The 15,949-nt window shown below is 45.1% G+C and overlaps 1 protein-coding gene across 2 annotated transcripts in view; it reads left to right on the top strand.

Moving 5' to 3' along the window:
• Window positions 1–15,949, top strand: part of CTNNBL1 (catenin beta like 1) — a 56,189-nt gene that overhangs the window by 30,445 nt on the left and 9,795 nt on the right. For both annotated transcript variants that reach the window (XM_074605240.1, XM_074605239.1), the window contains exons 11-13: window positions 736–917; window positions 11,428–11,525; window positions 12,631–12,711. In XM_074605240.1, coding sequence (XP_074461341.1) covers window positions 736–917; window positions 11,428–11,525; window positions 12,631–12,711 — 361 coding nt within the window. The remainder of the gene's footprint in view (window positions 1–735; window positions 918–11,427; window positions 11,526–12,630; window positions 12,712–15,949) is intronic.

Here is a 15,949-nt window from a genome sequence, read left to right as displayed (position 1 = left end):
TGCGACTGCTTTTTCAGTTCATGTTTCACAAGATATTTTAAGTTTTCCCCTGGAGGAATTACAAATTCCTCTGTTTCTGGTTTGAGAGGTACAGAGCTTTTGGAGATCATTTGCAGACCACCTGTGTGCTATCGGTGTGAGTAACCAGCATGGGCATTCTGAACCAGCATTAAAACGGAATAGCCCAGAATCAATCTGCTTCCTTCCAACCGCGATTTTTGGAGACGAGGTTTTCTTCATTATAGCTGATAACCAGGCTACACTTACCAAACTTACTCCTTTATTAGATTGAATTATTACTACATCTAAATCCTGATCGTCTTGGTGTGACAGTATTTGCCTTGTGTACCCAACCCAATCTCCCCTGCTGTTTTGTGCTAGTGTTTGTAATGTGGTGATGAAATAACTTCTTTAATAGCTGAGAAATAAAAAAAGGAAAATAAAAACATAAAATATCTAAAATGAAATAAAAAGAAAATTGAAAATAAAAAGACATAAAAGACGTTAAAAAAGAAATAACCAAGAGAATATTTTCAACCACAGTTTTGAAAAGAGAGTATTTGTCAATACAGTGTTTTGACCTCTTGAAGAAAATCTTGCTTAGAGCTTGTGCTCAAGGCTCTTCATACTTTCCTTGTCACGTTCGTTTCCCTGTTCATGCTGTCTCTTTAAACTAGTGTAGTCCAAAGTTGCTTGTCTACCTGAAACGTTTAACTTGCAGCTTTCTTTTCCCAGAGAGAAGAAGATTTCCCGCAGCAGTGCCCTGAAGGTACTGGACCACGCCATGATTGGACCGGAGGGAACAGACAACTGTCACAAGTTTGTTGACATTCTCGGCCTGAGGACCATCTTTCCACTCTTCATGAAATCGCCCAAAAAGATAAAGAAAGTTGGAACAACTGAAAAAGAACACGAAGGTAGGCGTGCTTCCAGATCCTTCTTATTGTCTCGGAGGAGGTGAATGGAAGGCAAGTGTCTGAAAAGTACCCGCAACAAGGAGGGAATGGCACATCACCGGTCTCTTCCTGGCTCCTCCTGCAGGTTTCAGGTCCAGGCAGCCTGCCCGCTCCCTCTCGCAGGCTAGCTGTTGATGACACACTTGCCCTGCTTGTTTTGGTATCAGCGGTTCCTGGCGATTCCATTTCATGTGCTGTTAATAAGTTATTTTACTCCTGTAGGGTCTGTTGTTTGAAGCTCTGACTCTTTGATGCAAAACTCTTTTGAAAAGAGTAATGAGGCAACTACAAATGTCACCTCGAAAGCTGTGTTTTCATGGCTCTGAGCACTGAAGTGTGACTCGATGAACATCAGGCATTGCAGAAATAAACTGCATGCTTTGAAGTTGCCTTTTTTCTTTCTTTTTCTATTTTTTTTCCTCTCTCCCCTGGAAAACTCTGCTTTAACAGAAATCTGCTGTGGAGTATTACTGTGGGACCTTATGCTGAACTGAATCTAGGGTCAGTCCCTCCTGTGTCTGTAATATTACATTTTCCATTTTGTTAATAATTGACTGTGTCTCGGAAGAAACTTTAAATACTGCCAGTGATGCCTGAGGTTTTGCGCCAATTCATTACTCATCTCAGTTCTATAAAGGGTGAATATTGTCAAAAGGTGAAGAGGTGTAAGTGGGTCTCGGGCTTGCCTAGTATCTATCCATCCTTAACTCTTGCAGCAAACCAAGAGAAAATGGAAGGAAACGGCGACAAAATGGGAGCTCTAAACCCAAATACCCTGCTTTGGTACTGACCTCACAACTCGGGTGTAACCAGATGTCCCGACGTTCTCCAAAGCAAAGGCAGGGAGGTGCTGCCTCCTGCAGACCTGGACGGGTGCTGGGCTGATGCTGAGCACCCCCTTTTCCTGGAAGAGCTGCAGAGCTGGGGGCAGCTCAGTGGGCATGTGCGTGTCCCCCTCCTACCTGAGGACAGGGTGGCGAGGAAGAGGAGGGGCAAATGCAGCAAACGTCTGTTTCCTTCTTGAAAACTGCCAATGGTGAGCTGGCAACAGTAGAATCACAGAATGGTTTGGGTTGGGAGGGACCTTAAAGATCATGTAGCTCTAGTAGAGTACCACCATTAAAAGATGACAATCCTTAACGAAGGTAGGGGCTTGACGAGGCACGCTTAAGCTGGAGAAGTGGGCTTTATGTCTCAGAGGTGGCAGGGCTGAGGTAGGATGGTGGGTCGGAGCAGCAATTGTCATCGCCATGGGCTGTGGGTGCACACGCGGCGGCGGCTGCTTTCCTAGCGTGGGCGGAGAGAAGGGGTTTACCTGCAGCCCAGCGCCACCCGAGTCGTGATTCACACACAGGCTGCCAATTCCGGCTGCCTTATCTGTCTTGTATTGTGTTGCTTGTCTCGGATAGATAATGGTGAGGAAGAAATGCTGTCGTGTATTCTGGGGTTGATGTAATAAAATTGCAGAAAGCGCCGTTGCGCTTAGATGATGGATTTAGGGGCCGTTTTGAAATCTTCATTTGCAGTATGAAAATCAGGTCGTTTAATTCTTCTTACTGAGAGAAAGCTCAAGCTAGAATATGAGCTTTTGAGTAGCGGGATCTGGGTTTGTGGCTCATGCCACTGACTTACATTTTTCACTTTGGGAAAGTGAGTTAATCTTTGTCTCATCTGCTTTGTCTTGAGACTGCAAATGACATCGGTGTGCAGTTTTGGCTACTGTGAGGATTAGGTAGCAGTCTGGAAAGCCCTAAAGGGGTCAGTTCCCAACTATTTCTGTGATAGGAAAAAAGCAAATCTGCCCTCAGGAAAACGGAGTGATCGGCGCAAACGGTCTTTGTATCATACCTCCATCTCATTAATATTTGGAAGAAATGGAGGACATTAAGATGAGCCCAGAAATCAGTTTTATTAAAATAAACTCTCCCTAAAACGCTGTGGTAGTAAGTCCAATTTTCTTTGTTTTGCATCGCTGGGCAGGTGAGTTACTGAATTTCTAACGATGGGAGTTAATTGAGATGTTTAACAGGGTTCCCCTGGAGCCTGTCACAGCCATTGTCCTGACACGTGTATAAGCAGCATAGTATATGTTTTTACTTTGCCAAATGTTGGACCAGCAATACAGTAATTACTTTGTGCTTGGGGGCACTGCTGGTTGATGGTCGGCTCCTGCGAGCCACTGGCTGAACAGGAATGCTGCAAAGACTTCTTGGTGCCTACTGGTTTTAAAGGAGGTCTGCCGTGATTGAGAATCGATGCCCTCTGCGCTGTGCTGCTCCGAGGAACACGCTTCTTTGTGCATATCTCTTTGTTTATTTATCAAAAAGAATGCTGGTATTCAGTCTTCTCTTGTCATCTTTTCTTGTAAAAAAAAAAACTTTATTCTGTGCTCAAACTGCTTAAGAAAAAATATTAAAAATTAATTAGAAAGATCCTCTTCTGCTAGGAGAGCGTTCACGTGTATGTCGAATGGAGGAACACATCCTTTAAAGGATTAACTAGAATGGCTTTTGTAGCAGAGGCAGCGGTATTTATGAAAAAGCAGTTCTAAGGAACTGCGCTGTGAAGGCGTTCACTGCAATGCCTTGAGACTGTGTTGGGACAGACGCTCGTGGTTTTGCTGCAAAATACCAAATTCTTAATGGGCTATTAACCCTGGAGCCTAATTACAACTACTTAAAGGACAACCCTGTTAAAATGCTTCAGCACTTGGGTGAGGCACCAAACAGCTCTGGCAGAAGTGTTTGTCCACCGAGACTCTTCCTCCTCCGTCTGCCCTGGGTGTCCCTTTGTTTGCAGCTGCAGAAGTGCCACCAGGCTGCGGGTACAGCCCCAGCTGGGGCTCCAGGATGCTTTCGCTGCGGTTAGTGACAGAGACACTCTTCTCTTCGGGCATCCAGTCCACCTTTAGAGCACAAAATCTTTCGGTATGTGTCTGATGGTGGTAGGAAAACACTCCTCTTGTCTTTATTTTATAGTAACATTGCTTTTTACATAGGAGACACTCCATAAAATAAACATTATTTTATTGCCTTGAAGGCAATGTTCTGAATGCCACAAAATAATAAATACCCTACTGAAAAAAAAAATCTCAATGTGACTTGGCGAGCTTTTATTTATTACGGAAATTTATAATCCAAATTAAATTTGATAAAAATAACTTTTCTGTAATGTATTTCTCTCTTTTTTTTATAAGCTAGCATAAAGGTGCCAGTGCTGGTTAGCTACATTTTAAACACTGTCAGTGTTTAAAAATTATTTTACTCTAGGGAACCTGTGAACACTTTAAATCCAAACTGCACATATTTGTGCTTTATATACGCTATGTAATTAGGAAAAAAGAAGAGGAAAATTTCTTAACCGTCTTTATGGATGATCTGAGCCTGAAAATTTGGCTGGTAGTGTCTAACTGACTGCATGTTATCTACACTTGAATTTTGCCTGACTCTGGACAGATCACGATATACATCTCAGGGTATTATGTTTGGGAGAAAAATCTAAGCAATCTCCCTTTTTCTGAGGCAGTGAAGCAACCCAAACCAGAAATACTTTGCAGGTGAAGACAGAAATGGCTTAGAGTTTTCCTATGTCTGCGGAGTCAAAAATATTTGTAAGTATCCAGCTGGATTGGCCAGCCTTAAAGAGAAATAGCCCGTCGCTGTAGAAAGTAGTGTGTCTTGGATGGGGTTTTGTTGTGAGGCTCTTGAATCGTGTTAGTGGGGTCCCCCTCAGATGCTGCTTGGCGTTGTGTGGAGCGGGTGGAAGGGTGGATGAGGCAGGTTGTAGGAGGTGGAGAATTAATGACAAGTATTACTGCAGAAATGCGTTTAATTACCTAGATGCTCAGTGTTTGGTTTTGTGATTGCTCCCTGTAATCTTCCTGATGAAGGACTGTGATCCCTCGAGAAGGGTGATCCAGACGGGTGTCGAGTCAGAGACTGAGCACTGTGTACAAGGTATGATATGGCATAGTTTGGCCTGTAGCATTTTGTTGTGTCTTGTCGTATGGTAACGCATGTTAGTATAATAGAGCCTACCTGTAATGAGCATTGGTAGGAAGGTAAAGGCCAAATCGTGGAGAAAACGTGCTCTTGGCCAGTCTGAGACTGGGAGTGACGTTACACATATATAATGGTGAGATCTGCTGTGTTCCAGGGGTTTGTGCATTCTGACGGGGCACCCTGAGAGGAGCCCGGCTGCCTCGTGGCTTCAGTGGAACCGATCTGGAAGAGCAGAGAGGGCAGAGAGGCAAGTGTCTAGTGTGCGGGATTGCAGGGAATGAAGGGGAATTTGGCTCTGGGTGGATCTTGGCATAAATATAGGGTAAGATTTGAAATAATGCTTCTGTATTGTGAATTTTGAAATGTGGGGGGATGCTGTATGAGTGTCTGTGTTCCAAAATCTCTTCTGTTGCAGAGCTGAGGGTCAGCTTGTCTTCACTGTCCATACGGGTGCAATGGCTCTTGGGACTGGACTTAACCGCAGCAACAGTCGAGTCGAAGTGTTGGATGCTAACTTGAGATTCTCGAACAGTCTCAGTGAGCTAAAAATGGAGAAAACACAAATTCCTTCTAAATTACAGACTCTGTAGTGAAGCAATCATAACTTGCTTGATAGGCTGGATATTCTCCTGCTCTGTCTCAGGGTGGTTATTTGCAGTCTAGTTTTGCTCACTTGGAGAGTCTAACGAACTATAAATGGATGTTTGTCCAATTCATCTTCATTTAAATGCCTTCTCTTGACTTAGATGTCACTTTTACTTAGGAATGCTTAATTTGATAACCTGAGAATTAGTTCAATGGATTTCCAAATGAGAATTCCTTTCACTGTGGTTTTTGGTCTTTTTGCCTTCTCACAATAAGGAAGCCTCTTTTGGAGACACTCAGCTATACGCTTCTTTTAAAAAACAACAGCAGCAAAACCCATTTCTTAGTAAATCTGTTCTTACTCCTTTGTAACACGCACTGAAAGACAGCAAAGCCCTTGGAATGAATACCTGCTGCAGAACTAAGTTCCCTGGGCGTGGAAAAGTGGAAAGGCAGCACAGAAAAATGGCCTGATAAAGAGTATCTTTATTAACAGAACACCCTCTGCTCGCCAGCAGAAAATATTTTTCATGTGGTGGTCTTCTGAAGTGAATACCTAGGGAAGGCATCAGTCTGTGTAAACAGAACTTTGTTGTGCCAATTTGTTATTTTGCCACCAACCCTCCAGAATACGACAGGAATCTGTTACTTGAATGAGCCATGATGCTCAGTACAGAGTTAAATTTATCTCAATTAAAGTTAGCATTCTCTGTCACAAGAACATCACATAAATAAACTTTCTCAGTTGATAGAATTATTTTTCTTACATTCGGCATGATGCTTGGATTCCAGCTCACCAGGAGCATTGTGCGGAGCTTTTTCGACCTTCCCAGGTCCAGCTTTACCCATCAGTGAAATCAGTATTTCTTACTGTTGCCAGTATTTTAAGATAAGATTTTTCTTGGCAAAATGTTTTGAGATACTTGAGCGGGTTACTCTTTATAAACGCAGAGTATTAATGCATGTGAAAGCAGGTAAGCTTATTAGATGCTACAGCATTGGAATAGCACATCCTTGGTTCCACCCGTAATTCTGTAATGAACCAAAGCAGTAGTGGCTGAAGGAATGGTCAGTCTTCCATGACTTTGCAAGCTGCATTGCAAAACCTCTGTCTGAATGCATTTCATACGCACCCGAAAGCTGTGCAGAGAAAAAACCAGAAGCCACCCCTTGGCACTCCTCCTCTGTGGCAGGGTTAGGCTGGGGCGGACCCGCGCCTGGTTCCGGGGTGTCCTTCCTCCCGGAGCCGGGAGCTGCTGGTCCTTAGGATGTGCTGGGGGCTTCGTCCAGGTTTCCCAGCAAACAGACGTGAAGCCGCAGAGTTTCTGAAAGGGTAGAAGGTTCTGAAAGAGGTGGTGTGTCTTTTTCTAGTACTTTCCTCCTCCTCATTAGAAACCACAGTTTATCTTAAGAGTTCTTTACAAGACAGAAGGCTCTTAAATGTATTCTGTTGGGTTCACCAGAATGCTCTGCTCGCCCACCTAATGGTGGATGCACCCAGAAGCACACGACGCCTTCCCCTTTCTCTTGTCTCATCTGCGTCAGTATTGCAGGGGAGCGTGCTTGAGCTTCCTCCCCTGCTAGGCAGATGTCCATTATAATGAAATGTAAAAAAAAAAAAAAGGAGGGGGGGGAATAATAAAGGCAGAGGAGTGTAATGTTACGGTTTGATTTGACAGGACCTCCTGCTGTTGCAGCTGCCAGTGCCAGCCATGGAATAGATTAATCTGTATTCCAACACGCCGCAGCTGAAGTCAGGATCGATCTAATTAGGGTGTTTTAAACACTGCTTGCATTCTGAAGTCTTCGTGCCTGTCTGGAGAGGGAAAGGCTCCTGAGAGTCCGAGGTGATCCTGGTCTAAGGAGGGCTCTGGTGCAGCTGGGCGAGCACATGGGATGTGACCTGCCTAGGGCCAGGGCTGCGGCTGGCACGGTGCATCGCAGCGTCGGCGTCGTGGAGAGTCGCGGTACGTGCAGGTGAACCGGCCAGTGGGGCAGAAAACAGGGTTATCTGCTAATAAGAAAGAAGCCTCTGTCTTCCCATGTCCACCAATTTGTGAGATTTTGGGATGTTCATATGAAAAAACAAGTTGTTCTTGATTTCTTGATGCGTACTAGCTACTATTCCTTCAAAGGAATCTTCGGTGGTGCTGAGCACGGCTCATTTTGGTGTTTGCTTTTCAAAGGAAATACATTTAGTTGTTCTTAGAAATGGGGGCTAGGCAGCAACTTCTGCCTCTGGCCTTGTCTGTTGTCCCTCTTGAAAATGACTCTTTTTGTGCAGGTGATGTGGGCTTTGGCTGAGCTTTGGCACGATTATTTAGAAGTTCCCCAAATATTCAGTTCAGGCAGGGTGCCCGAGGCATCGCCCATGGGCGATGTGCAGCTTGTGGCCTCTGTCTGTCAGCTGAGATCAAAGCTGGGCAGCTGCAGGTCTTGCTCTCTGAGGACTCTGAATAGCACCAGCTACTAATCATTTTCCAAAGAACATCCAACCCAGAGCAAATATTGGGATTACGGACTTCTACAATTTTGCATATGTGAGATACATATTGGTGCAGTTTGTAGGAAAATGGTGAGACCCCCACATCTGCGGAAACCTTCACTCCCAGGTTAACACCGCTCCCTTTTGATTACTTCTGTAAATGCTTTAATTCATTGAATAATGGATTTAGCCACTTATCCCATTGCACTTCTCTTGCCCCAAGGTTTGCCCTGATTTTGGCTGGTGTCCTTGCACGTGGATGTTTGGCTGTTGCTGTTTATTGGGCCAGGACTTGCATTATGGCATAATTGTGATTTTGGGGAGGGGAGCGTGAAACACATTGGTGCATTTTTTTTCAGGAAGCTGATCAAGATAAAGGTTGAGATAGTTCATAAATATTTCAGTAAAATATATATATTTTTTTAACGGTTTGAGCAGGTAACTAAATATTTCCTGGATTTTCTGGAGTGATATGTTGAAAGAATAACCTCATTCTTAAAAAAAACCTGTGTCAGCTTCTTTAGACTTCTCAGTAGTTTTAAAGATTTTATTGATAAAATGGATAAATATCTGCATATGACCACCAAAGCAAAAAATGATGGTTAAAATACATTTCCTAGTAAAGGAGTATTGAAAAAAAGCAATGAAGATATATCATTGGTGAGAATATTACTACTAAAATACTGCATCAACATTTCTAAACGCTTCCAAAAAAAGGTTTGTGAAAAAATAATGTGGAGTACAGAATGCTGGCTCCTTTCTAAACCAGCAGAGCATCTGCTGGCTTGTATTTTTTTTTTAAAAAGAAGTCTTCATTTTGTTGCGTGGTTTTTTTTTTTTTTTTTTTTTTTTTTCACCTTAAGAGAATAGGATCTTGCAAGGACTTCGGAGGCTTTTACAGTGTCTTTTTTAATGTGGACACTTAATTTGGTGTCGCTTTTTGTGGAATAACTGTTTCTCTGCAGCGAGAGCGTGCACTGACATACCCAGAGCCATCCTTCACCCTCGTGTTATCCTGTCGAGATGACAGAGCAGCCGCACGGTGCTGGCCACCCGATAAACCTGTTATCTCCCCTGCTCCTCCTGCCAGCAGCTCTCCCAATCTCTTTGGTACATGAAAAATTGACACCACCTCAGGCAGAAATCTGTTTCTAAGGAAGCTACATTTATAAGTAGCTAATGAAATGGGGGGGTGCGTGCGTGTGTGTGTGTGTTACAGCCTCTTCTGTTTGATGCCCTTATGTCGTATGCAGATAATGCGTGCTGCAGAGAGGGCAGGCACAATTTGGACTTCGCCGTTCCGCGGAAGCGTAAGCTGATAGGTAGCGCAGAAGCTCCCTGCAAACACCTCAGTGTCGCTTGTTCTTTGTACGCTGGTGCAATCGATCAAGGCTTCTTGTGGCTCCAGGCTAAGCAGCGCCATGGAAATGCATGTTAAAATGGTTTGACGGCAATAAGAGGATGATCCCTTTCCTCTGCACATTGTGTTTTCCTCTCTGAAAATAACATATCTTGACACCCCTTCTCCTCTCCCCGCTGCTGTGGGCGAGGAGGTGTTGATGGCCATTGTTTTTCATCAGTCCTAATCAGCAAGATCAAAGTGGGGACACCTTGTAGAAGTTACAATTTTGAATACATCAACATGTCTAAAACATAAGGTCTGTGCATGATGCAGACCTGTAGGCAGGAAGCAATAGCAAATGATTTGGCAAGGGAGGGAAACTCCTGCCTGTCTCGTTTGCTTTGCGCCTTTGTGCTTGGTTTTATTTCCCCACGTTAAAACCATATACTCTTTGATATTGCCAACATCATTTCTCCTGTTGGCGTACATTTTGCAAATGATTTGCATCTCTGCATCTCCTGTGCTGCTGGGGGTGCAGGAGTGCGGTGTGGGGCCGCTCTGCTTCCCTTGCATGAGGAAGGGGGGTCAGATGCCTGCCCTGGGCTCCCTCCCTCGCCTCGCACTGCATCCCAGGGCAAGCCGGTTCCTCTGCCTGGAAAGTGTTCATGGGCAAAACAAAACAGAGCCAGAGCACAAGGGTTGTAACCTAAAAGCTTGCCTCAAAATGTTCCAAACCCAGTATGGATTTATATGTATATTGTATATAAATTACACATAAAACTGGTGAATCCTTCTGAGGAAGCAAGGAGACAGAGAAGCACTTGCTTTTGTACTTCACAGAATCTGGTGCAGCCAAATATTAACAGTTAAAGAACCGTAAGATGCCCTATGTGAAGAAGTGTGCTTTTGGAGATCATGTTGCTTTTTGTCCCACAAGGAGCAAAGAGCTCAAGGCCCCATTCTGAAATGCTGCGTTTTTGACCACCACCTGATCCCGGTGAGGCAGTGGACTGCACTGGTGAGGGACGGTGTACGGGGGCTGTGCTGGGACCTGTGCTCAGGTGGAGCTTCTGAAAGGAGTGCAAGGCACAGGGGCAGCAATGCCATGTGGCCCGTCGGTACCTCCTTTGGTGGTTCCCCACCGAGGGACATCCGTGATCCTGCAGGAGAAGTCCTCAGAGCTTGGTCCTGCTCCTCAGGAGACCATCGCTGCCATTGGTTCAAGGCACTTGGTTCAGTCACCTTTCAGAGTGAAGCTGTGGTTGGACGTTAGCACAGATGTTCTCTCTTGTGTGCTTGCAACGTTGACTTTTTACTTGGCTCCAAGGTTTGTGCTGTAAAACGTGACTCCCAAGGGCGATTGAGAAGACTGTAGAACACGTTTATTTGATCATTTCTGGTTTGCTGCGGCACATTCATATTCAGTCCACGGGATTTTCTGTAAATAAAACTGGTTTGTTTGAGGATTTTTTTTTTTTCCTCTAGCTAATACCAGTTAAGTCTCTGCAGGAGCTGCATGCTGGCACAGTTATTCCTTTCTCAAGCTTTCCTGTTTCAGTAACCGTCCCGTTGGCCAACTAAGGGTCATTTGAGTGACAGTGCTGGCTTGGGCCAGGATTCCTTTTAGCCCCAAGGTGGGAGGCAGCATGCTGTGCCTTTAGCTGTGACGGAGGGTGCCAAAAAGAGAGTGCGCGCTGCTGGGCAGGCGTGCCGGCCTGGGGAGAGGTAAACTGGAGCAGAATTTGCGCTTTACGTAAGGTGTTTTTTCCAGGTCACCAAGGAAAAGCAGGATCAGTGTAGCAGGAGTAGTGCGGCAGAGCCAGAGGAGACCTCGCCAGCTGGGCTGTGATGGGCAAGGAAGTGTCTGTGTCCCCTGCAAACGTGACTTGCTGCTCTTGCCACTGCTCTGCCGCCGCTCGCCAGTGATGGGAAGGAACCGGGGTTCTGCTTATCAATGGCTACATGCGGGAGCGCAAGTAGTAAATTTAATGGCATGTTAGAGAGAAAATAAGCTCCTGTTCCTGATCTCAGCATGCAATTTTCATTTTGTATCTCCAGAACATGTCTGTTCCATCCTGGCCTCCCTTCTGCGAAACCTGAGAGGGCAGCAGAGGACACGGTTACTGAATAAATTCACAGAGAATGACAGTGAGAAGGTGAGTGCTGAATACGTGTCTGCAGTCTCTGGGCTACCAGGCTGGGAGGATACTGGATAACGGCGGGGTGCCTGTGTACACTCGCTAAGTTACTGAAAAGCCGTTATTGTACCTGCCTGTACTTGTGCTCTCACAGGCCATCGTTCTCTCATTCATGTTGTTACCTACAAACTGGAGAACTGGAAATGCCTGTAGTGCTTGACCTCCCACATCATACGTGCTCTTGTTTTCTGGTGCTCTTGCACGTGGTGGTAGCGATTCTCAGCCCTGTGTCTCTCTGCTGAAGCCTGATCGTGCAACACGCGTTGTGTGGTGTTACGTTGTGCTGGCTCTGTGAGACCAGGGCAGTGTGGAAAGGTGCCAGTTTTTCTGGTGAAGCTCTTGCGCAGAGAGTTTAGGAATGGCTATAGTACACATTTAACATTCCCCATTCCTCGGCTAGAATGTGTCACTTTAGTGGTGTTTACTCTGGGAAATGCTTTCAAAAATATTTACTTGGTGGTGGATAGATCAAACAACCGTGAAACAGAAACAGCAGCTTTTGCAAACCAGTAATTCCCAGTGGATTTGTAAATTCCACCACTGGGGAAATATTGGTTCCTTAGTATTCTTCATTAGTGTGTCTTAAAGGTGTTTTTCATAACCTGTTCTACCAACTGCAGAAAATTTTCCATTGCTGGATAGGCTTTCATTTGCCTAATACAGTTCAGGGGAGAGCAGGAGAGCCGTAACATGTCAGATACATTTAAAATAAGCTTGGCTGCGTACAGCATAGACAGAAAGGTCAGTTGGAGAAACCAGGAGAACAGGAGAACCACAGCACAGCAGAGCGAGCTAGGGATACATGTCTTCTTGCCGCCTTTTAGCTGGAGCTGACGAGACCATATTGTGCTGTGGGATTACATTCAAATGCCTGCAGACTCGGTGTGCTCACCCGACCAACACTTGTAGCGTCCTTCTGTAATGTATTCCTTCCTGTGAGTGACAGAATTGCCTGTTACTTTTTGAAGACTGCAGCTAGGAGGAAAACAACGTAGCATGAAGGATTAAAGATGATTGCATTGTTCTTTTTTCTTGCTTAGGTCTCTCTCTTCTGCCCTTGCAGGTTGATAGGCTGATGGAACTGTATTTTAAGTACCTCGATGCAATGCAGGCAGCTGATAAGAAGATTGATGGAGAGAAACACGTATGTATTGCTTAAGTTTTGCCAGCTCGTGTCTACAATACCTCGGCACAGGCATGTCGTCTGCACAGAACTTCTGGCTAAGCCGGGTCACTCTTCTGAGCCGTGCCCTCATACCTATCCTGTTACCTCTTAATTCTTGTTGCCCTGCTCTCCAGTTTCCAGTTAACCTCAGATAAAATAGGTTGAGAACTTCCCTACAGCAAGTGCTTCTGGCCTTTTCTTAGAGTGAATTTTACTAGGAGGGTCTAAGTCTGTGCTTCAATTTGCCTTCACTTTTACTTGGCTGCAGTCTTGCTTGGTTTGGCAGATGGAGAGTAAGTGAAATGCAGAGAGACAATTACATGGTAATGCGCGAGGCCTCCTACCCTGGTCTTTAGAGTTCGGATCAGCTGCGAGAAAGCGTCTATTTTGATTAGTTAGATGAGGCTGCAGCCAAAGGCTGGAGTGCTCTCTGCACACCAGCAGTGAATCGTTTTGAATGACATGAGCCTTGGTACCACACAGTACTTTCTTGGAACTGAAGCTGGAACAGACTTTTTGAAAGAGAACGAGCTGTTGGAGTCAGGAAGCAGCTTGCAGAGCTGTTAGCGAGCTTGGCCAGCTTCCCACAAGATTATCTGTATCAGCACTGAAGAGGGTGTGAGATTGATTAGCACTGACGGAGAGTAATCACTGCAGCCACCGTCCCCACACGCGGGCGAGCTCAGCGTGCCACGGGCTGCAGCCCCCCGCCAGGCTCCGACAAACAGCTGTCTGCCCACGGCCAAGGCCGCTTCTCTGGACACTGGCAAACATTCTGAGGGCATCGGACCTCAGCGGCGCTGCTGCTGCTCAAAAAGGCATGGGGGTGAGTGATGAATGGGGTTGCCTTTGCTGCCAGCATTCGCGCTCCATATGGACAGCTGCAGCTTCACAAATGAACGGTGGCCTGAAGAAAAACAGCCTTTACCCTTTCCTGCTGTCCCTCCGCGCCTCATTCATCCTCCTTGGAACAGAGCAAGAAATTATTTATTCTTTACATTTCGGTGTTGGTGTGTGGGTTTTAGAACTCAAAAACCGGAATGGATTTTTTTCTGGGTGAAGTCTTGTGATGCGTCAGCAGCTGCTATACAGAGCCTTTAAATGCAACACGCGGGGCTAGTCTATGTGCCCTTTATCCAAAAAGATCCCGAGGCATCCTGCAAGTGTTAACACCTGTAGCAGGCAGCCAGCACAAAGCAGGGGTGAAGGGAATTTGTGAAGAAGTTTGTGTAGAGCTCTTGAATTAATAATATTAACCCATTCATGTTTACTGATGCACAAGAGAAGAGAAACCGTAAGAATCTCAGGTTTTCCTCTTGCATCCAGAAGGCCACTGTCTTTTGCCTGACTTAGAGCTTTGTAGGCTGGAATGACTAGAATAAATGGATCTCAATTCTTCGCTCCTATTAGAGCTAATAATAGGATTTAGCAGAAACATTTAATGTGCAATATATTGGACATGATGTGTATGAAATACGATGTTGAGGTTCATTCCTAGCTTGGAACACTCTTGGAATTACTGTTTGCTTTGCTTTGTAGCATCCTCAAATATCAGTGGGACACGGTCTCCTGAGATCTGAAGTGGCTCAAGCGGTTTGCCCACGCAGAAGTAGGCAAAAGCTATCACTCTGTGTATCAAATCACAGCATTGTCTGGCTGTGACAGGATTTATGAAGCACTTTAATGTTTCTAGTTGTGGTACATGAATCACTGAAGTGGATGGTACAAACACTTGGTCCTTTAGAAACTGTGCTATGTCACCAGAGGGCTTTTGACCTTTCTTTTGCAGTAGGAGACATAGTACCCCAAAAATCGGGTATACAGATGCTCACCTTTCTCCCTGCCCCAAAGAATAATGATACCTGGTGAGATGTTACGGGTTCAGTCTATACTCATGAGAGCGAGATACAGGTCTGATGGACAGAGTATCCTGGTGTCAGTCTTGCCTTACAAGAAGTGAAAACCTGATTATACAAGGAATGACCGAGTGTATCATACCTGATGTTTCATCTTTAGTAGTGCAGCTGCCGTAAGAAGCTCCTGCTCTTGAGGTCTCTTCCTTTTTCTTTCTTTTAGCTTGGCTTCTTTTAGTGATCTGGTTTCTAGCCCAGCTCCTCAGCCTGTGGCAGTGAAGGTGTGGGAATAGTTGGGGATAGAAGGGAGGGGAGGAATAATTTCTGAAGCCAGCTGTTTCTGAGAGAGAATGGTTGTAATGAAACTGCACCCTAAATCAGGACATTGAAACAGGATAAGGTCCACTGAGTCCCTTCTCAATGTTACCCACTTCTCTGCTTCTGTGGCATCTATTCAGAAGTGATCAGAGGTGATAACTTAGTGATTACCCTAATGGTCATGTAAAACCCAGGAGCAAAGTGTGTGAGCATTTGTCTCCAACACTTGATGCCTGTCTTAGCACTTTTCTCAGAGTTTTTAGTTAATGAAGCCCAAAAAAAAATCTTGTCCCCCTCTCAAATTCTTTAATTCTTTCTGTAGGAAATGGTGCAAAATCCTATGGCTTTTGACTCCCTCTAAAATGAGGTATAACTTACAGGCGGCAGCAATAGCCTTAGTGATCTCTGAAGATGGCAGGAAAAGACAGGAGATGGTTTAATATTTTTATAGTTCCACAGAAAATTATGCTCAGCAGGTTTATTCGATAAAATATTCTCACCAGACACTTTGCGCTATAATGACTTACAAATTACATGCTAATTGTGCTACAGTTAAGTCATTCTATCCTTGAAAGGCAGAGGTGGAACTCCTAGCATGAGGGCAGATTGGGATAACTGAAATAGGGATTTGTGTTAGCTCAACATTTCAGTTTGGTTTAGAAAAACCAAATTGCCGGGGCTGTTTTGAAAAACCAAAATACTGAGGGCAGGACGTGGCGTCCCGGCAGGGGCTGTGTTAGTGAAAATGAAAAGAACACGACCGTCTTCATGGGAGGGTGCGCGCATTCTGGAGCGGGGCTGCATTCGCGCTGTCTGCACTGTGAGCTTTTCCAGCAAACAGCCAGCAAGCCGAGGTAAGCTTTGAACTTTTTTGCTGAGCTCGGTGGGTCTTTTTAGATGACTGCCCTAACGTGGTACCCGTTTCTTGACGCTGAAGTTGAGCTCATGCTTTTGCAGGAGCTGCTGCTCTGTTTCTCCTGACTCGGAAGCCGTGGTGTGCTGTGTAGCAATCACAATGAGCTTTTCAGCTCTTGCAGATTGGTGGC

This window comes from Larus michahellis, chromosome 12 (assembly GCF_964199755.1).
Source record: "Larus michahellis chromosome 12, bLarMic1.1, whole genome shotgun sequence".
NCBI lineage: Eukaryota > Metazoa > Chordata > Aves > Charadriiformes > Laridae > Larus > Larus michahellis.
This window is presented reverse-complemented; position numbering and strand designations above follow the sequence as displayed.